The sequence below is a fragment of the Pinus tabuliformis genome, chromosome 4_2, assembly GCF_031772625.1.
Source record: "Pinus tabuliformis cultivar Carrire ecotype Pingquan chromosome 4_2, CPIR1, whole genome shotgun sequence".
In the NCBI taxonomy this organism is placed as follows: Eukaryota; Viridiplantae; Streptophyta; class Pinopsida; order Pinales; family Pinaceae; genus Pinus; species Pinus tabuliformis.
Window position 1 is genome coordinate 506,974,243 of NC_142304.1, and position 22,987 is coordinate 506,997,229.

A 22,987-nucleotide genomic window follows, 5' to 3' on the forward strand; every position below is an offset into this window, starting at 1 on the left:
ACGAAGTTTGAGGCTCTGTCCAGTCTGTCCTGGTCTCTTACCCCGTTCACTGCCATCTTGCTGCTCCTTTGCTTCCCTCCTGGAAGTTCTTGGTGTGACTCCCTCTGAGCCTCGATTTCCCTCCTGGAAACCCTTCTGCCAATGTCGAGATGCCCCCACTCCGATCGTTAGTGCAACTGCACCACTGATCCGGATTTCTTGGCTAGAAATCCTTGATAGCAACTCCCTCCTCCTTGGCCTTGCCCTGTTAGGTACTGTTCTGACTACAGTACCCCACCAACTCCACTCTGCAACTTACCCACAACCTCCTAAACCCCAACAAACTGAAGGTTAGAGCTCCTAGGCTTTGCGCAATCCCAACACTGGCAAATCAACTTCCTCAGCCAACTACGTTAGCCCTCCTGGCCTTTGCGTGGCTCTGCGTGAGCCTGTCTTTGCCTCCCTTAGCCTTTGCGCTGCCTCTTCTTGGCTCGAACTTGATGACGCAGGCACTGCGTCACCCCTTCCTTGCTGCTTCTCTGCTAGGAACAACTTCTGTCACTCGGGACAACTGTTTTCTGTTGTTGCTGCTCTACTCGGATGATGTCCTCAGTTCTCCTGTGATCTGCAACCACGCTCTGATACCATGTTGGAATTTCTAAGTCTATATGTTAGAAATCCTTCATGTATTTTACTGATTTATTCCTACCTACTTGTTCTGTTAATTAACAAGTTATTTACCATGTAAATACTGTAAATAAATACATGTACATGCTCAACACATTACAGATCATCAAGTGAAGGAAACAGAAACAAGCACACAAGTGACATCGTTGTTTTTGGACTAATGTCCCTGGAAAAATACAATTCGGGAAAACCGTTGCAACTATCTGAGGGTTTGATTTGTTAAGCAGTTTCAGAATACAATCTGTGCCAAATCCGGCTCACCCAACAAAGAAAAATCTCGGTAGTAGTACCTCTCTACTCGGAAGTAGATATTCCGACTGAAACCCCGGATAAATACTCCGGCAGATCCACAACTCCAATTTGCCCCACGAAACCCCAACGTCAGCCTCTAGGGATTGCGTCAGCTCTCTCTGGCCCAACGTTAGCCCAACGTCACTTTGACTTTGCCTGCGTCAACCTCTGGAGGCACTGCATCAGTCCTCTGGCCCTCTGCATCACTCACGCTGGCCCTCTGAGGCACTGTGTAGCTCCTGGCTGGCTCTGCGTGAGCCCTCGCTGGCTCTGCGTGAACCCTTGGTTGGTTCCGTGTCCCTCTCCCTGGCTACTGCGCTGATCCTCCCGGTGCTATCTCTGCCTCTTTGCTTTTGTATTCATTGCCCCTCAGCTGCAACTCTGATCACTCTCTCAACTTTCTCAGCAAACCATCCCCAGAAAGTCGAAATCTTGATCTCTTGGTGTGTTCTCCAAGTGACCCTCAAGCCTCCTCTTATACTTTTCTCATTGACAAATCAACGGTCGAGATTAAGTCCCTAATCAATGGCTAAGATTAGATCTGGCTTGATCCATGACTTTTGGACCATTCTAACACAATTTTATATTAATTCACGTTAATATTTAATTTTCCCTACGTTTAGACTTAGGGACTCCATTAAAAATATTAATTATTTTAATATCTCCCAAACTGTTTAGAATCTGCCCAAACCCTTTCTGGGTATTCGAAATCTCATGTGCCTTAGCCTCTCCACCAATTTTCGTTGCTAGAGCACATCCGATGCTAACCCAAATCAACAGGGCTTCCTCTTTTAGCCTCCTTGAAGGTCAATTTAACCTACTATTAACACCCATGACTCCATTCTCCTAATGGTATATGCACTGGTCTTAATCCGGGCTGATCACCTAAAATTTCTTTCTTTTCACCCTTTTTTTCTTTTTCTTTTTCGATTTTGCCCTAACCCTAGAAGTTCCCTAGGGCTCCTTGCGAAACCTATAGAGTGGGCCTCTTCCTGAACAAATTGGCAAGCAGCTGCATTGGTGAGTCTCCTAGAATCCCTCAAATTTTGAGGCCAATCCCGTGGTTGGATTAGGAGATAAACCAAGCCTTAGCTATAAGGCCGAATTTGTCTAGGTTCCTTCTAGACAGGGGTAGAATCAAGGGTCTATTGTGCTTGAAAACTCATTGGAAGTTAATCTCTTTTGGACCTTCACTGCCCTTGCCTGACCTAGGCTTCTTATTTTCCTTGAAATGTCATAAACCCTAGGCCTTGCTTGGATCCACTTGGTCTCTCTTGTGGTCCCAAACCCTTTGCATGCTTGTTATCTCACAAAAGTGTTAATTTGGAAGCACAGTGACAAATTCCAACCATTGGATGAGATTCCTCTTTTTGAGAGGACCAATTTTGACTATTGAAGCGCTCAATTTGGATAAGGGAAATTGTATTTTTTGAATTAAAAGCCCACATGTGCATATTTGATCAGGTCGGCCCAAAAGCAAATTGGACACCCTTGGAAGGCTATAAATAGAAGTGACCTCAACCTCATTTGGACATCATCATGGGACATTCTTCCATTCTCTTCTATGGTTTGGCTCACACAGGTCTGAGGCAAGTTCATGGAGATTGGTTGGCACAAGTCTGAGATTATAGGGTCCGAAGTTCGAACATGTTTCTAGGGTTTTGGATCTCAATCGTAGGCTTGTCAAAGGCAAGTTTCAACTGTAGTCGCTGGCATGCAGGTCTATGCATGTGTCTAGAGTGTTTTAGTCGCATGCATGACACTCTCTCCATGCGACTGGAGTCTAGGATATAGTTTTTCCGAAGTTTTCGCTTGTTGACCGCAGTGTTTGGCAGTTGACCGCAGACAATGATAGTTCATTACAGGGTTCTAAATCAGGGCTTTGAGTATGCACATTGTTGGGTTCATTTCATGGATATTGTTTAGTCGATTTTGCTGGATAGCTGTATGGATGAAGATATGGATCATTGTACTCTCTTTTGCTGAATCATTCAATGACAATCTAATAAGAAGAAAAATTTGAAAGGGTTTTCCCGATAATGGGTTTTGCCTTGGTCTCTGACCAATCCTGGTGTCTCTATGTGTGAATGCTTTTTCTTCTATTGTTCCTTTAGGTTTCGCTGCATTGATAACGATATTGTTCTTTCTACATAGTTGCATATGTTACTGCATAATGGTATAAATCTGAATATTCTAATGATGCTGTGGGGTGAATTTAATATGTAAATAATGAAATACAATTATCAAAGCAAAGAACAATATAGCCCTACGAAAAATTAACATGGTTTCAGAGTTGGGCTGAAGAAAAGTCATTGAAGATCACCCCTATGGAGACACCTTTGATGGAAGCAAAAGAAGATGGAGGAGACCTAAAAGAATGTTAGGGTTTGAAGGAAACCCTAGGAAATTTGTGTATTATGGTTTGATGGATACTATGAGGTCAGGGTTTGGAAGAAACCCTAGTTTATGGCAAAGATTTGAGATATGCAATCTAGAAACCCTTTCATGATCAATGTGAAGATGTTCAAAACTCTTGTGAAGCCCTAGATGGGATAGTCTCAATTAGGCCTTCATTATTGATGAAGAAGGCAATAATATTATGTGGTTGATGGATAGTCATGACTCTTGAAGGCTGGTTCAAGAGGGAGATGATCTCCTCTCATTGAAGATAAGTACTTTTCGATTTATGGTGCTCCTTTATGTCCTTACTTTTGTTTAGACTTACTGATCTGATTATTGTTTTGATTATTACTTATACTTCCTACATGTATATGTGAGTATTTGGATACCTCTAACCTCTTGATGAGATGTGATAAGTGGATCCTTCTTGAGGATCATCTGAGATGCAGGAAAATATGGCTAGTGCAGGAAGAGAAGAGCTATAGTTTCCCATGACAAAGAAGTTGACAAAGTGCTCCCGCTACCAATGTCAAATAAGAGGGTGCATAGATATCTGAATACTACAAGGTATATATGATGTATTGTTTCAATGTTATGTTTCAACTGCAATATTGGATGGCAAGGTAAGCCCTAAGGTATGATGAGTATATCTCCTTCACAAATGGCTCATGCATGCATATGAAAGTAAGTTTGATTCACAGTATTTATGATGAGATGGTGCACTTGGTATTGGATAAGTATCTTACATTCTAGTCATGGTAAAGCTACATTGATTTTTTGATATACTTTATCTTTGGCATGCATCTTTCATTATAGACATGCATATAGAAGGCTGACTCATTGATTCTTATATATGGTAGCTTGATACTATTGATAATGCTTGTGATAAGCATGACAACCTTGATGATAAAAGTGTAACAATAAGATTGATATTCAGGATCTTCTTGTTGACCTTGGTTAGCTTGGTAATTATGACATGTGGTAAAATTGGATGCCCTGACTTGATGGTTAATGATAAAGAAGTGATGAAGTGATCATAATCCTTGAAGTATGATAATACACTTGTTATTTGCCCTAATCATATGGTATGATAATACACTTGTTAGCTGCCCTAATCATATGACTCTAACCCTTGATGAAAGTTTGATGTGATGATGAGGTAGCTGATGCTGACATGTTATGACCATGATGGATATATGTTTTAGAACATGATATAGCTTGATTTTGTGATCTAACAGTTCTACTGATGCATGACAATATTATAGATAGGTTGATGACTTATGGCTGATGGGGCTACTCATTAAGAGGGAGAAACTCTCCATAAGATCTGTACACCTATTATCATTTGCATTATATGTATATAAGATTCTTTATCGTTGAAATAATATTTTTGACTAAATATCTGATGTTGATAGTATGCAACAAGTTTTGGTTTGAGAAGAAAGGGTTTCCTTTACTCTAAGCCCCAACTGCATGGAAGCAAGCTTAAGGGGGCAGTTGTAGCCTCTCAACTGTACAAAAGAAGGCCTATGGGTGCGATTATGCTTGTAGGTCATGTTACCGCTCAAACTAGTAGGGGTCCTAAAAGGGGATCCTTGAAGGGCTATCACTAGGTCAAGGGCAGTAATGGAGCAATAGCCCACTGTCACCTCGACTAAGGCTCCCTACTCTTTACGAACTTTCACCGATGGGAGGAGACCTGTTATAATAAGGATCACGAAATTGAATGGATCAATGATAGGATGAGAGGTGATCCTAAAAGCCTATTCACAAGAGAGGCTCAGATATAAGGCTTGCTTGCATTGAAAGCAAGATGAAAGGCTCTCTAGGAAGGGCTTAAGGGAATTCTAGGGCTAGGGTTTGAGTATATGACTTGTCAAGAATATTCTTAGCTCCTAAAATCCTTGTAAGAAACTTGGCCTCCGAGTGGTCTTTGTGAAATTGGCTTCAATAAGTTGTGGGACCACACGGGACCAAGCGGACCCGAGGTTAGGTCAAGGGAATGGGGTTGAGCAACCAATGATGTGCTTGACCTAATCAGGAAGCAGAAGAGGATCAAGGGAGGAATTTTCAATGAAAGGTAATGCAATGATCCTAGTGAGATTTCTAGCCAAGAGAAACCTAGGCCAAGGAACGGTCCCTAAGCTAGGGCTTGCAATATCTTGACATCTCACCGTCGGATTTGCTTGAAATTTGGAGGTTCTCTAGAGCAAACTGATGAAATTTCTAAGTCTGACATATTAGAAATCCCTACTGTATTATTTGGTTTAATTTCTCCTACTTGTTCATTCCATTAACAAGTTATTTATAAATATAAATACTGAAATAAATACAAACGCAATGTTAACTCATATACAGATCAACAACTGAAATAACTGAGACAAACACACAAGGGACATCGTTATTTTTAGACAATCGTCCGCGGAAAAACCCAATGTGGGAAAACCAGTGCAATAGATATGAGGGTTTTATTATTATGCAGTTTCTGAATACATCTAGGGTCCTAGAAATGGCACACCCAACAGAGAATGCCCTCGGTAGAAGTACCTCTCCTCGGAGACAGATTTATTCCGGCTGATCAATCACCGGATGAACGATCCCACAACAACAATGGCATCTCCTTAGTTGGACAGTGAACGCTGCTCCAAGCTTCTTTGCTGCTCTGCGTCACTCTGCAGGGACTGCGTCACCCTTCCTGGCTCACCAGCACTTAGTCTGCCTCACGAAAATTTTCCCGGCGCTGCCTCTTGGCCCAGCGTAAGCTCTACTAGCCTCTGCGTAGCTATTGAAGCCTCTGTGTTAGCCCTCAGACCCTCTACGTCACCCACGCTGGGCTCTTCAGCCTCTGCGTAGCTCCCAACAATCTCTGTGTATCTCCCTGCTGCCTCTGTGTTAGCCTTCCCAGGCTCTGTGTTGTCTCTCTGGCACTATCTCTGCCTCTCTGCTATGTATTCTCGGCCTCGTGCCGAACTGCCCCTCGCTACAACAGATCACTGGTTCGATTCTCTCAGCAAACCTTGCTCCAGAAAATCGAACTGACTGATCAATATGGTGTATCTCCAACTGACCCTCAAGCCTCCTCTTATACTTTTCCTGTTGAGTCTTCAACGACCGAGATTAAGTCTCTAATCAACAGCTAAGATTAGATTTGGCTTGATCCATGTCATTTAGAACATTCTCACCCAGTTTTATATTAATACCCATTAATATTTTAATTTTCCTAAGTTTAGACTTAGGAACCCCATTAAAAATATTAATTATTTTAATATCTCTCCAACCGGGTGGAATTTCCCCAAACCATTTCTGGGTCTTGGAGATCTTATGTGCTTTAGCCTCTCCACCAATTTTCATGGCTAGAGCACATCCGATGCTACCACAAATCAACATTCCCTCTTAGCGAGGAATGTGCTCTAGTAATGCTCCACCACTGAAACATCACACTGATCCTTCCGCACTGGTACTTGTGCTGATGCTTGGCCTGCTGCCTCACATCATCTGCACTGCTGCTTCCTGTACTGCTGCCCATGACACTGCCACTGCCACTGCTACATCTGTACTGCAGCTCCCTCTCAATATGCTGCCCATGCTGCTCTTAGCACTACCACTGCTAACTGCTGCACTGCAACTTAGTGACCGAGAAGTAACTGATTTACCCAAATGCTGACATCCCGGTCAGTCTGGAAGCCTCATGATGCTGAAGCTGCCCCTGTTGCTATCCTGTGCTCCCTTTGCTGCCACTGCACTGCTGCATACACTTCTGTGCCTCTTGCACTGTTGCAACCTCCACTGCGCTGCCTCAGATTTCTACACCCAAGCATTGCCTTACTGCTTCACTACACTTTTCTCCACCCGACCTCTGTCATCCTGCTACTGTCGTTAAGGGCTCCCGTAGCCAGATATGATCCAAGAGTTTGGGCACCTCAAGGATCCTGCCCCTAGTATGTAGTCCTCCTGACTACAACTCGATGTCTCCCCACCTCTTCTCTAGAGGTGCATGAGCACTCATGGCACAGTCGTCATCAGTCTCGACTTCTTTCTCCGCCTTAGCTGGAGCTACCTTGGAATCGGAAGCCTCTCCCTTGTTTTTCTTCCTGGGACACTGGGATGCATAATGTCCCATCTCCCCACAATGGAAGCACTTCACCTTGGAGATATCCTTCTTCTTCCTCTTCCCCTACTGTCCCGCAAATGGTAGAGCTGCATCCTCCTCCTCCTCTTTCTTGATTCGTCCTCCCTTGCCACTACTCCCTGCCTTGGTCATCCGCCTGATCTCTTCTTGGTGAAGAGCCGCCCACATCTCCTCCCATCCTGGAAGGGTAGCCCTGCCCAAAATACTTTGGAGAAATGTCTCCCACTCCTCGGAGATTGCATTCAGGGCAGTCCTCACCATGAACTTCGGATCCGGTGTAGACCCCACGAAAGTAAGCTAGTCACAAATCTCCTGCAACCTGAGGAGGAACGAATCTATCTGCTCTCCCTTCTGCATCTGATATGACCGCAACTGATTTTCTAATAACATTTTCCGCTGCACTGAAGTGCCCTGATACAAGGTCTTCAAAGTGTACCACATCTCCTTTACTGTGTTCTTTTCAGCAATATGTGGTACGACATGATCTTTGACCACGTCAAGGATCATGCACTTCATCGTTACCATTGCATCTCATACTTCTCATTTTCAGTTGGGTCTGCTGGGATAACCATGGTTCTCAAGGCAAAGTCCTTGATGCGATGTCGATCCTAGCCTTCCAGATGACAACGTTGGAAGCCCCGTCCAACCTGTCCTGATCCCTTAGTTTGTTCACTGCCATTTCAGCTCCTCTTTGGACTCCCTTTGAGTTTCGACTCCCCTCCTGGAAATCTCCCTCTAAGTCCTGATTTCCCTGCTGGAAATCCTCCTGCCAGATGTCAAACCGCTCCTCTCCAATCCTCCTTGCAACTGCAACTCGGATCTAGATTTCTTGGCTAGAAATCTGTTAAGGTAGCGACTCCCTCTACCTTGGTTTTGCCCCCTTAGGTACTATTCTGCACTGATAGAAACAACACCCCACTAGCTTCTCAATCACAATCTGCCCACAGCTCCCCAAGCCTCGACAACTGAAGAAACTGAGCCTTTCAGGCTCTGCGCAATCCCAACAATGGCAAAATCTGCTCCTCCTGGCCACAACGTCGATCCTTCCTGGCTGAGAAAGATGACTAGGCATTGCGTAGGTTTGATCTGCCCCTCTCTACCTTTGTGCTAACCCTCCTTCTAGCTCGAAATGATGACGCAGGCCCTTTGCATCACTTCTTCTCTGCTGCTTCTGCTCTAGAACAACGCTGTCTCTCGGGACAGCTGCTACTGTTGCAAATTCTTCATATTACTTCTGGTGCCTTTAGTTCTCTTGTAATCTGCAACCCTCTGATACCATGTTGAAATTTCTAAGTCTGACACATTAGAAATCCCTACTGCATTATCTGGTTTAATTTCTCCTACTTGTTCATTCCATTAACAAGTTATTCATAAATATAAATATTGAAATAAGCCCAAATGTAACCTTAATTCATATGCAGATCAACAACTGAAATAACTGAGACAAACGCACAGGGACACCGTTATTTTTGGACAATTTTCCCCGGAAAAACCCAATGCGGGAAAACTAGTGCAGCAGATATGAGGGTTTTATTATTATGTAGTTTCTGAATACATCTGGGGGCCCAGAAATGGCTCACCCAACAGAGAATGCCCTCGGCAGTAGTACCTCTCCTCGGAGACAGATATTCCGACTGATCAATCACCGGATGAACGATCCCACAACAACAATGGTAGCTCCTTAGCTAGACAGCGAAAGCTGCTCCAAGCTTCTCTGCTGCTCTGCGTCACTCTGCAGGGACTGTGTCACCCTTCTTGGCTCACCAGCACTCAGTCTGCCCCACGAAAATTCTCTCGACGCTGCCTCTTGGCCCTGCGTCAGCTCTGCTAGCCTTTGCGCAGCTACTGAAGCCTCTGCGTCAACCCTCAGACCCTCTGCGTCACCCACGCTGGCCTCTTCAGCCTCTGCATAGCTCCCAGCTGCCTCTGCGTAGCTCCCTGCTACCTCTACATCAACTTTCCCAGGATCTGCGCTGTCTCTTTGGAACTATCTCTGCCTCTCTGCTATGTATTCTAGGCCTTGTGCCAAACTGCCCCTCGCTGCAACAGATCACTGGTTCGATTCTCTTAGCAAACCCCGCTCCAGAAAATCGAACTGAGTGATCAATATGGTGTATCTTCACCTAACGCTCAAACCTCCTCTTATACTTTTCCTCTTGAGTCTTCAACGACCGATATTAAGTCTCTAATCAACGACTAAGATTAGATTTGGCTTGATCCATGTCATTTAGAACATTCTCACCCAATTTTATATTAATACCCATTAATATTTTAATTTTCCTAATTTTAGACTTAGGAACCCCATTAAAAATATTAATTATTTTAATATCTCTCCAACCGGGTGGAATTTCCCCAAACCATTTCTGGGTCTTGGAGATCTTATGTGCCTTAGCCTCTCCACCAATTTTCATGGCTATAGCACATCCGATGTTACCACAAATAAACATAAACTCCAACACAGTTGTGGACCAAAAATTGAAGTATTTGGATGGCTAGATTGTGAGATAAGTGATGCCTTAGTTGACCTAATGGGCTAGGCCTAGAAATGAAGAGGGAGGAGAAAAAATAAGGTTTAAGGTGGTCACCTTATGGTGGACCAGTGCCTAATCCTTCGGGGAGATTTGGAGTCAAGAGTAATTATGACTATGGACATTGAATTTTCTATGTCAAGGAGACCTGAAAGACAACTTCACATACCATTAGGGCAATAGCAAAAGAAACTTCAAGAACTTTATACTTCGTTTTGCAAAATTGATGGCTTACCAAGATGAATTTTAATGAAAAAGCATCTCTAGGAACATTCATTCATAATACATGGCCATACATGAACGATCACTATCTAGAAACCGAATTTCCACAACTTCGCATGAATGGATGCAGTAAATTAGCCCTAGTATAGCGAAATCCCAACAACAATGTATGTGACAAAAATAGAAAAAAAGTTAGCATTAAATTGCACTTACATGTATTAAGTGTATATCCAACCATAAAAATTTTTCCAATCAAGAAACTCTAAGACAAGAGAAAATAATCCAAACATCAAAATTCATTCCATGCTCCAAAATTCGTCCTCCAAGAAGGACAACGAAATTCTCAAGAGAGATACAAGTCCAATCCAAGTGATGATGCTAAAATGAATTCACATCACTTGTATTTGTACACTTCTAATGAGTTTATTTTAACTAATTAGGCCTACATTAGCCCCTAGAATAAAATAATGTGCAAAATAACTAACTTTTGGTGACAAGCCCACCAAACTAGCTCATAAACAAAAGAATAAGCCTCTCAAGAGGTCGAATGATCAATAATACATGTCGTTGGGCCTTCTAAGAAACCTGATGAAGGCCATAAGTGCCATAATGATGAATAAGACTCCCAAAAGTAGTGGACAAGAGGTTGGCCCATTTTTCTCCAAATAATAAACTTGTGGTTTTCCCAATGGGTGTGGGGCACACAAGTAACCTCATGGGTCTCCAAAAAGATCGAAGATGCTTGTAGACCATCTGCAAGGGCTCGGATGATGGTGTATGTGATGCCACATCATCATACAGGTCCCAAGTGATCTGCCAAGTGCATGGTACAACTGCGGGGCTGGCTGAGCATGGTGAACCAACTGCACCTTCCTTGTCCAATAGGTGAATCTCGAGCAATTTCTGAACATCTCTGGGGATTGATGGAATATTGTCTACTGCTATGGAGGCTCATGACTCTCTACACACACCCTACATGTCCCAATGTAGCCCTTCGGAGGGTTAAGACCCTGTAGAGGGAGAGCAAACCCAAAATGGAGACCATCTGCAATCTTGCGTAAGGTCCAATGCGTCCCCTTGCCTTCCAGTACAACAAATCATTTAAAGAAATCGAGTTAAGAAGCTTACAAACCATGGACAACAGATGGGCACTTCATAATGGCATGCCCTTCCATAGTGGGCTTTGGCCTGTGCTAATGTCTCCAAGCTCCAAGGTGGGGTTAACCAAGTACCCTGTTAGGTGGTTTTTACCTTTAAAGGGGATAATATGTTCAAGGTACATCCCTCAAATGGTGGTGGCATGTGATAAAGAGATGAATGAAATAGGGAATGAAAGGGGCAATCCTGGGCCACATGTCGGGGTACAAGGGTAGCTAATAAAGGGAAGCCCACACTTGGGTATATAATGTATAGGAGGGAGCAATCGTGGTGCATGAGATACCTCGGCCTTGATTTTTCCACCCTTCTTCATATGCCTTTTGCCTTTTATGATTTTTCTTTGATTAACTGCTTAGGGCTCAAAGGATAAGAGCATGATGTGTAAGGTATAGCAGTGGATACCCCTTTTAAGGTAGGGCAGTTCATTGCCCACCAGGGGTTGGGACAATCATGGGTTCTTGAATGATAAAGGAGGCTCATCTAGGGCCTATAGGAACTAGGGTGATGGCCATGGGTATGGGGTAGAGCTCATGCATTTGGCTTTTGCCCATGTGCTAAATGTGTTTGTCCCGACCATCTTTTGCATTTTGTGGTACATTTTCCTGTTGAATGTGGCCAATTATGCTTTTACTTTTCTTTTCAGCTGCACTTGACCATGAATCCACAAGAGAGTTCATTAAAGCCATCTAGTTTGGTTAGGGATAGAAGTGACCTTAAGTGGAACTTCAAGGGACAAGGCATGGTCTGACCAAACAAATGAATACATACTCAATGACAAAGACACAGGGCTAGGATGCCTAATACAAGGTCTCACATGGTTTTTACATGGCTTTTGACTTGTGACCATTGGCTTACAATGGTGATGAATGATGCACTAAAAAGTATATGCACTCTTGCTAACAGGCGGGCAAGTTAACAGGTCTAAAATGTGGAAAACATTTTTGGTCAACGGTGGAGGCTACTTCTCTTTAGAGACCAATCTCACATCAACTTCGAGACAAGTGTGTTTCATAACCCAACTTGAGAGGTAATTTTTTTGTGGCATGAGGTAACAAAATACAACAACCATTTCGTTTATAAAAAAAAATATATCTTTTTATTTCTTGTTTTAGTTTAGATTGATTAGCTTGCTGATTTTTCAAGTGTATCGTAATAAAGCAAGTCTATTTACCTTCGGTTATTGAAAATACAGTTAGATCTCAACCAAGGTTTGATACATTGAGTTTGAGTCATTATTGCATATCTTCAACCCTTTGTATCAAGTTTTTATGCTGTAGATCTGCACTTTTTGTTGGCTATGTTGTCGTCGGATTGTACAAGCACGGCGACAATGCTCAGGATGGGGGTTGTCACTCTGATCCCCGCCCATTTCGTTCTAGCTGTCTCCCAACAACATGCTATGGGGGGTAGTCCCTATGGAATGAAGTGAAGGAAAGCAAGTTGAGAATCAACTTACTTGGGAGACACGAATGAGTGGCCTAGCCACTTGGTTGAATTTAAGCAAGATTATTGATTAAATTAGATTTTTCTATTATGAGACCAGTGCCTTAATGGAGTCACAAATTCTTGCTTCTTATGAATTGAAACCAAATGATCAGATGGACACCCACTGCTTGAATGATTGACTAACTTATATGATGTGCGAATCCTAGGACCTATGTGAGATGCAGTGATCTTGGTAAATTTTAGTTAAATGCCTAGTCTAAGTGTAACCTTCCTTTAACTATTTTGAAGCTGGGCTCCAAGTTAGGTTGTGGGAAGGAGGCTAACAGGAAGCAGGCTAACAGGAAGCAGGCTAGGGCCTGATCAACGATGCCTTCTGTTAGGCTTCTATCACCTGATGCCTCCGGCGCTGTAGAGACTGTGGCTCTGACGACTGCAAGGTCACCGTGTTAATCACCGAAGAGTTGCCGAGGCTCCTCAATCTAGATTAGAAACCTTTTAAGAACACTGATCTGTACAAAAATGCAATCTTAAACAAAATAAATTGGTTACGGATACAATTGCAAATTTCAACAATATTTCACAAGATACCAAGTAACCCAAGATGTCAAATGCTAACAATAATCAATCGAGATGCTGATGGCAGTTTATACCAGCAATACTACAGAAAATTCAGATTTATCAATGTTGTAGTAGCAGTGCATAAACTACTTCAAATGACGAAACTTACCCAATACATTGAAACATAAAATTTCCAATTTGACCAGAAATGTAATTTAGCTTCTTTAGCACATTTTACGATGGTGTATTCAGCAATATTTCAGATCTGATTTTGAAATTACAGCAATAAGTAAAGATAGATCAACAAGATAAAACTGCCTAAGATAGATGGCCAATATGCCAAAAAATAGCAAAATGCGCTATAACTTGAAAATTTCAATTTTAGGGCTTTTGGTGAGTTTGACTTAGCAATTTTCAGATGTGATATGATTATTACAGTAGTGAGTTAACCACAGATCAATAAATTAATCCAGCCAAAAATAGATGCCCAATACTTCTAAAAATAGAAAAATTTCACCAAACTTGAAAAAATTATTTTTATGAGTTTTTTTAGAGAATGTGACTTAGAAATTTCAGAACTGATAAACTAATTACATCAGTAAATTAGTTACAGATCAACAAGCTAAACATACTGAATATGCTGCCCCAAATGTCTAAAAATAGTAAGTTTTTTGCCGGGAATTGAAATTCAAAATTTTTAGTGCTTATCAAGTATATGCTTTAGAAATATTTCAGACTTGAATTTCACAGTTATGCAGTAAATTCCAGCAAGTTAAAATGTTATATCTAGGTCAAATTAGAGATGCCCAAGTGGTTGAAACTTGTGAAAACTTAGATTTTGCAATTGTAATCAATTTTGACCAATTAGAATATGATTTTAGGGCTTAGAAATTAATGATTTAATTGTTGTAATGAAACTGAAGCAAAATAAGGGTTTGGAGGTCAAACCCTAGGCCCAAGGCCTTGAAGATCCCACCGTTGAAAATCATTGAAACTTTGGGATTACCTTGCCGCTTGCGAGATATGAATTTTGAGACCTTAATCTTGCAAAACCGCCAAGTATTTAGCCTTAAAACTTCAGATTAGGGTTTCAGGTCAATTTTGAGGCAAAAGAGGCCAAAAATTGGAGAACAAGGTCAAGGGAAGCGAATTTGCGGGGATAAATGGGCTAGGATGATAGATCGGGGCACAAGGATGGAGAAAATGGCCAAGAAGGGCCAACGCTTTGCCTAGTGAGGCTAGCGTTTGAGAAATAAGGGTTAGGAGGCTAAAGCCAAGGCCTAAGGCCTAGGGCCTAGCACTAAGCCCTTAGAGGGTTGCGACCAAGGAAGAGGAGGAGGGAGGGCCGAGGGAGGAGGGCTGAATGGAAGAGAGGAGACCGAAAAGGCTAGGAGAGGAAGACGCAAGGGAAGGAGGCCGAGAGGAGGGAAGCTGAGAGGAGGAGAGGCTAACGGATAGCCTAGGAGGGCTAAGGAGAAGAGGAGGGAGGCCGAAGCCTCAAAACCCCACGACAAGGCCTAGAGAGGCCCTAAACCAAGACGCAGAGGGCAAAAGGGGAGATGCTGGGGCTAAGGAGGGCAGAACCGGGCTAGAAGCCCTGAAAAGTTTGAAACCCTTGCTCCAAATTTTTTTATGCTTCAGCTCTTTGATTTTATGAAAATTCTTCCATGGAAACCCTGCAAAAAATTCCAAGAGACTAGATCTTACCCTCAAGGGCCTAGATCTAGCTCTTCTTCCACTTAACTCCTTGATCTAACCTGCAAAAATGAAAATAGAGACACCCAAACCCCAAATATATACAAAATAAATCTAAAACCCCAACCCAAGTTAGAAAAATAAATTACAATTTAAATTTACAATTTTATTTACAAAATATACATGGGTTTTCAAATGGATTTTGAGAAAATATTTTTTATAATATTTTTTACTTGAAAGAATGGCTAAAATGCTTTAAAAAAATTAATGATCACTATAGCCCAAGCAAAGATTAAATCCACCATATAAAAACTAGAGATCCAAGCAAAGTAACCCTTGCCCACAGTCTGTGAACTTGGAGACCAAGGATCGAGTACCTGCAAACACTATGTATTATCTCAAAATAATAATCATAAAGCACCACATAGGAAGCCCGTAGTCAATACATACTACATATCAATGAAACAAGAACACCTCGAGTTGCACCCCAAGACACATAATCCATCTCTAACTCAATATGATTTAGTAGAGCAAGTGATTTGTAATAAAATAATTTAGCCAATTAGCTTAAATTATTCCCAAACCACTTTTACATTAGACTCGACTAAAACACTATGACTCACCTAATAATTTGACAATAAATTTCACCCTAGCTTTAAGGTTTAAGCTAGAGGGAAAAAACTCTTCTGATTAGCCGTGTCGAAAAACACAAGTAATCAGTGAAGTTAAAAAACCTCCTAGGATGGAATTCATCATCAAATTATAGGCTTACCTAGGTTGTTACATAGACTCATGGTTTTACTAAGATCATTTACAATATATAACTTGCAGAATGGGATGACTATGACACACAGACTACTGATATGTGATCCAATCCTTGTTGAAAAAGTGGGCACTTCCGCTTCCTTGGAACTTTGACAGTTTGAGTGCAACAAGCTGTTCTACAACAAATCTACAATCTTTTAGAAGTTCCCAGCACCTTATAGGTAAGTACTTTGCTTGAGACTTCAGATATTGGTTCTACATTAAAATATATCGATTATCTTGTTGTTATATGGCCGAATAATAAGTAAGTATATCTAGTTTTTCCTTAAGTAAATCCTTTGCTGGAAATTTTCAGGGCATAATTTCCAGGGGGATTTAATCCCAGAATCTTAGAAATTCAATTTCCAGATTGCTGAAAATTTTCTGGGCATAGTTTCCAGGGGGATTAAATCCCATGATCTCAGAAATTCAATTTCCAGATCGCTGGAAATTGCCATTTGCTGCTGTCCAAAGGTTTGGAAGTGATCTGTCAAGGTCAATCTAATTCTTCATAGCTTCTCCACTCTTAGATCTTTGATCTAGAGTGCCTTGGCACTGATTGGGTGGTATTTTAAGGGGAATTTGGTTGCTGTCTCTGTACTTTTCTGTAGATTTTACAGTTTTCAGTTACAGTATAGCAAACGGATTTGTATTAAAATTCCTCTAACCACTGCTCTAAACTTTGAAATAACTTTAGAATTGGTTAGAATATTTTTTGTATGCACAGTTTGACTACGTACATGACATATCTTGTGCATCTTGATTGTTTCATTTTGATGGTCTAAGTTTTTATTGCAGATTTTACTCAGAAAGGAGTAGGACAACAAAAAATTAACTCCTCCACCTCATCCTTTGACTCCACATAATGAACTAGTCTTCGTTGGGTTGTTTGAGGTATTATTTGGTAATTCTCACTGTGGGCCGATCTGATAGTGGGTCCCTACCCTGTGTGTGTCAATCAGAGCAGATTGCAAGGACCTCAACAACCTTGCCATTTTGTTCCGTAACAACTATCTTTGTTTTTACATCAGTCTTTATATGGATAGAAGTAACAGTACAAGAGCAAACATACTTGGTACTTGGGGATGCCTCCAACCTCGAAAGCTATGTGGTGCCATCCTTGTGTAACATGGTTGTTTTTAGAGCGTTTGAACCTTTTATACAAATAGTGCATGAAATAATATATCAGAAATTTAGTATTAACTGAATAATATGTCTAAGGCTGGTTTAATTAATTGTTATGTTTGATTTTTCATTCTATGTTATGAACCTGAACTCTTCTTTCATTTTATTTTATTAGCATTTACGTGATGTTATACATTTAATCTATGTTGCACTGGCTGTGGGGATGGCGGGATGAGTTTCTGGGATGGCTAGAGCACACTCCCAAATTTTCAGGAGACAGCAGGTTGGGGACGACACTATATATATATATATATATATATATTTAAAACAAAATAAAAAATAAAAAAATGAAATTCACCATATGCATAACAATGAACATGAATGATAAGAATAACCATAACATATTGAAATAATCATTGAACTAGTTAAATTAAAATAATAAATGCATTGATAGAAAATACAATCTACATCTAGTTAAACAGTTAAAGACTTGAAGTTTAAATATAATGTCTTATAAGTTATAACAATGTAACATAGTCTAAAGTTTAACTGTATAGTCTATCTTCACAAAAGTCAAACAAGGTTGAAGGCGCCAACAAAGAGATAGGGTTCCGTTGCTCGAGGGTTTTGCCTTTTTTATTGGAGAGCGCACCATTTTCCGAGGGATGGCTAGATGTTCTCTAGCGGTTCCCAAATCCACAAGGGGAAGAATGGGAATGGCTGTAAAGTCCCCATGCCCCCAAACACATCCCCGCCCAAACTGGAGCGTTCCCAAGCAGTTCCTAAGTCCCTGGAACGTCAAAACTTGCAGAATGGGCAGTTTTTTCAGGGGGACGCGTACCTGTGCAACATAGCATTTCATCCATATTGGGTTGTAGAGGGCACCTTGCTTCTCTCAGTGCAAAGATGATAGATGATGGTTATATATGCTAGAATTTGGTCTGCCTGTTCTCAACTATATGGAGTTATCATTTCTACGATTTACAAGTTACCATGTATCCATTTTTTTTAATTTTTGTTGATATTCCTTTGGAGATAGCTTTCACCCAGAGAAACAAATATCTATGACACAGTTAAAACAATCTATAAGAAGCTTATAGCTTTGTGTTTTATTGGATTTCTTAATAGTGTTACGACTACAGACCCTTTACCAAGTAACAAAATAAAATTTGGAAGTCCTTCAAGGCATCTTGAATCATTACATTCTTGCAGTGACAACGACATCATGAATCATTATTTTAAAACAATGATTTGTTTGTCATATTCAATATATTAGAGCATGAGTGATTGCTGGCTAATTTAAATTTATTAATCCTTTCCCAAAACTTTATTTGTTTTTTGAACTTACTAATTAAAGTTTTTATCCATTTGTATTGCAGATTTCTGCTGGGATTGCTGATGACTGCAGGACTGTCATTTTTAATCATCATTATTTTACTCTTTGTTGATTGGCGGATAATCAGAGTCCCACTTGCATCATTTTCCTTGACAATTCCCTTTTTGGCAGCAGCAATCATAACGGGAATTTTGGGCTGCTTTTGTGTTCCATTACTTACGGAGCTAAAATTTGAACAGATATTCAGGAAGGAAGGCCCCACCTCACACTCTACTAAGATTGGTACTCCAACTATGGGTGGACTATATTTTGTCCCTGTTGGGCTTATAATTGCAAGATTAATAACAGGATGTTCAAGTCCTGAAGTATCAGGACCTGTAACAGTTACTCTGGCATTTGCAGCAATTGGATTGCTTGATGACAGCTTAACCTTCATACGGAATCATAACTATGGGCTTCCAGGCTGGCTCAAATTTTCTCTTCAGGTATAGGTTTTATCTCTTATAATGAGTAACATTTGGTTTGGGATTCAAGGTTTCTCATTCTTATTTCAGGAATTCCTCATCCCTGACTGATATTTTAGTTGGCATTGTAACAGGTTGCTTCTGGTATTTGTTTTTACTTCTGGCAGGATTTTTCAAATTTACCATCTCCATATCAAATGTATGGTTCTCTATGAACCCACCAGTGATAATATCCTTTCCCCATCAATACAACTGATCTATTGGCATCTATGTTTGTATGCATGTGTTTTATTGTAAGCCAGTAGTATTCAGACTAGATCGACTCCAGGCTGTTATGTGAATATATGGCTACCAATAAAAATAATGTTGTATGCTGTAAGGATTTTGTCTTAGTGCTGTAATTAGTTATGCTGGACGAAGTGTCCACTCTTCCTTTAAGACCAAGGTGCTTGGATGGTTAATGCTCAATCAAATCCTAGTCATTAGAGATAGACTTCATGATTCAAACATCTCAGATGACTGTTACAGATGGGAGTGCAAAGTTGCCCGAGTTTTTTGGGGAATGGGTTGCCTTTGAGTATGCCATTCTTTTTATTATCCCTTTTCAATGGAAAGCAGTCATCTTGGGAAACAGGTGGATGATCAGGCACTGGCAGAGAATTTGGGACATAATAAGGTTGACAGCATTGTCATATTGATGGAAAATGACATGTTGAGGCACATTCAAAGGGGATCCTTCTTCTTTTCACTTGCAGAAGGCCAACATTTAGAGCAAAATTGGCAGCTTGGGATTCAGCCAAAATTGGAATTTTCTAAAAGATGTAGACTCTCTTGAGAATAAGGACTAAGGTGGATATGCTGGTGATCTTGCCTAGTTTGGGAGGGGTCATCTGAATAAATACTTTTCATTAATCTTGACACCCAATCTATTGAGCTTTGATGCCTTGTATGGCCCATAACTTATTTAGACACACTGCAACTTTAAGCTTTGATCAGATCTTTTTTATATAGCTCTTTAGTTGTATAGTTCAGAGAAGGTTTGTTATGAGACCACTTCCAACCCTCCGAAATTAGTCCCTCGATACCCAAATTTATCTTTAACAAATTGGAATTCAGAAAGACCTTGTCAAGTTCTTGAAAAGTTTGCTTATTAGCACTCGGCATCCTTGTTATCAATCCAATTAGTAGGGTTGCAAAGGTCCATGCAACCTGTTAGGATTGGTGCACATGGGCTAAGGGCCCACTGTCACATTTTCCCGAACCCCCTTTCTTTAGACCCAATTTCCTCCTTAAATACCAAGGGAGGATTTCATATATACCCCAACCAACTCAGATAAGATTATAGTGCCTTAAGTGGGGTCCAGAAGAGATGGAAGAGTTAATTCTGAAGGCTGACCTGCTGATTTCTGAATGTAAATATGCAACAAAAAACTAAAAACAATGAGACATTATGCCAATTGATGTTAAATATAGCATGTAAGTACTAAAAAATGATATAGGAAAAATATATCAACCATTAATTATTTTATTTTTCAGTTTAGGTTGATGGTTAGAGGGGTTACAAAGTAAATTAACTTGTTGCTCTATAAAATCAGACTGCAAAATCTGCAGTAAACAACATGGATAGCAACGTGTCTCACTCAAATAGACCACCCAATGAGTGCCAAAGCACTTCTAGGTCAATGATTAAGGGGTGGGGAGGTTAGAAGATGAAATATGGATCTTATGCAGCCACTTCCCAACCTTGGACTGTGAAAAATAGCAAAGAAAGCTGGAAATTGTACTTCTGCAAACTGGGGATCAAGTGCCCCTGGGTTCTATGACCAATTTTTTTTCAAATTTAAATTTACTTAACAAACAGCTGGAAGTAAATGTATTTTTGACTCTAATTTGTTAAAACGACAAAATAAATTCAATCTAGAGTCTAAGTACAAGGTTCTAAATGATTTACTTACTCGTTAAGAGCCTAAAACCTTGATATTTGTTGCAGATTTTTTGAGTTACATCTAGTGAAATGTCCAAATTTGCACTAAAATCACTAGATACACAAGGCTAAAGATATACAATAATAAATTTCCCTAGGTAAAAAGCTTGCTATTTATGATATGACTGTTAAAAATCAGCAAGTATAATTTCCTAATCTCAAACATAAATAAAAAGTTTTGAGTTTTTTAAAAATAGAATGGTAGTTGCAATTGATACCATGTACCAAAATAAATATATCTCATTTGTTGGGTTGTAAAACACACGCCTCCTTAATTGTTATTGCACTTTGTCAGGGAAGTGGGCTTGGTGTATAAGAGAAATCACCCCCCCCCCCCCCCCCTTGTCACTTAATAATTCCTCCACTTTTTAGCTCCACTCAGGAGCAGCCCCTAGCATGGCATTCTCTAGCCTTCGGTTAGAGTGTGAGAAGTTGTACAAACTCCCTTCCCAGTTGAATCTTCCTGCTAGAATGGTCCAATCCTTCTTGGAACGACCCACCTGCAAACAAAACTCAAAGTGAGACTGCTCCCTAGTTTTCCTCCACATGACTATGTAGCCCTTCAGTGACTCAATCTATTAGCATTAGTGTGATCCTACTTGATAGAAAAGTTATTAAATTAAAACATGGTTACAACTATTATTCAAGAAATGAAATGATAATAAGAACCAACCCACTCAATGTAGAAAATATGGACACAGGTTTGCAAATTAAATTTCTTTATTGATGGCACTTATCTTGTAAGACAACAACAACGTTTTGCTAGAGGGGAGGCTAGCCTTTTATAAAAGTTTTCTACTTGCTAGATAACGACTAGCTAATGGCTAGTTGGACTCCTCTGGGATTTTTTTTTTTTCTTTTTACTAGTCATCCACATGTTGGAGACTTAGTAAATTCATAAAATATTGCATTACAAAATTTAACTTGCCTACTAAGGTGTTGAATTAGCTCATAGAGGCAAAATTACTCCAATGTTCCCTTTGAAAGTGGCCCAACATAGTCAAAGATGAAGAATAGTAACAAATAGTAGCCCAATGTCCCTCTCCAACATCCATGTAGTGGCTTGACTTGGTCCTTGAGAATTCAACTTGCTTGGGAAGAGACTTGACTTGGTCATTGAGATGCTAGCTTCTTGGTCCAAGGTACCTCCAATGTCCTGTTTGACCCTTCTAACGACTAGTTGACTCTCCAACGACTATTTTGCTTAACCTTTTGCTCAATAGTAAAATCGACTTAGCCTCATGTGACTGATATCTCCAATGCCTTGATGATTTGACCAATATGACACCTGGGTTTGCTCTAACTCCCTGATTTGAACTGGGTATGCTTTCCCTTTTCCTCATCTTGCTTAGCATTAACACATCATCACTTCCCCTGCCACATCATTAGTTCACTATGCTGGTTCTCTAACGCCCTGAGGTATTTGAGGTTTCCAAGCCTTGGGGTTTTTTTCTTCACATTTTTTAGATCACTTTTGACATAATGCACGTACCAAACTGCCCAATGTTGACCTCGTTCTACCACCTTGAAACTTGTATGACTTGTTTGACCACCTTTGACCAACTATAACTTGCCATTGCCTTCACAATTTGGAAAATTTCTACGTGGCATGTAACCATCTTATCAAGCTGAACAATATGAGATCGAGTTGACTTTTTTACCTCTAGGATCACTTGCATTGGTAAACATGAACTATGTTGAGCACTGTGAAAGTTGTCAATGTGACACTCCCATGCATGGAAACTGTTTGAGGGATATTGCACCAAAGCCAAGGCCACCTATAGACTCTATAGACTCGTAACCATGCGGTAAGACATAGGTGCACTTTGACGCAGGCTGGACTAATCCATACACTAGTGATCACTTTTACAAAAGCAGGCTCCTCTAAAACCATGTCTCACCAAGTAAACCCATTTAAGGCCCTCTAATCCTATACAAGATGAAAGGATCCATAGATGAACTAAAAGGGATAGAACATGGTCCAACAAGGGCACAAAGAACATGACACAACGTTTAGGTTGCCTCATGCAAGGCCTCACATGGTTTTTACATGGATTTTGACTTGTGACCTTGGGCTTATAATGGTGGTGAAAAATGCTGCAAATGATTTGTATGTACTCGTGCTAATATGAGGGCTAACAAGTCCTCTCCAATTTGACCACCCTCCCATCTTCTTATCCC

General features: G+C 40.6%; 1 protein-coding gene across 3 annotated transcripts in view; it reads left to right on the forward strand.

Annotated features, from left to right (window-relative positions):
* TRANS11 (translocase 11) overlaps positions 1 to 22,987 on the forward strand; it is a 361,659-nt gene that overhangs the window by 80,779 nt on the left and 257,893 nt on the right. For all 3 annotated transcript variants that reach the window (XM_089428953.1, XM_089428952.1, XM_089428954.1), the window contains 2 exons: positions 18,402 to 18,843; positions 18,957 to 19,021. In XM_089428953.1, coding sequence (XP_089285079.1) covers positions 18,402 to 18,843; positions 18,957 to 19,021 — 507 coding nt within the window. The remainder of the gene's footprint in view (positions 1 to 18,401; positions 18,844 to 18,956; positions 19,022 to 22,987) is intronic.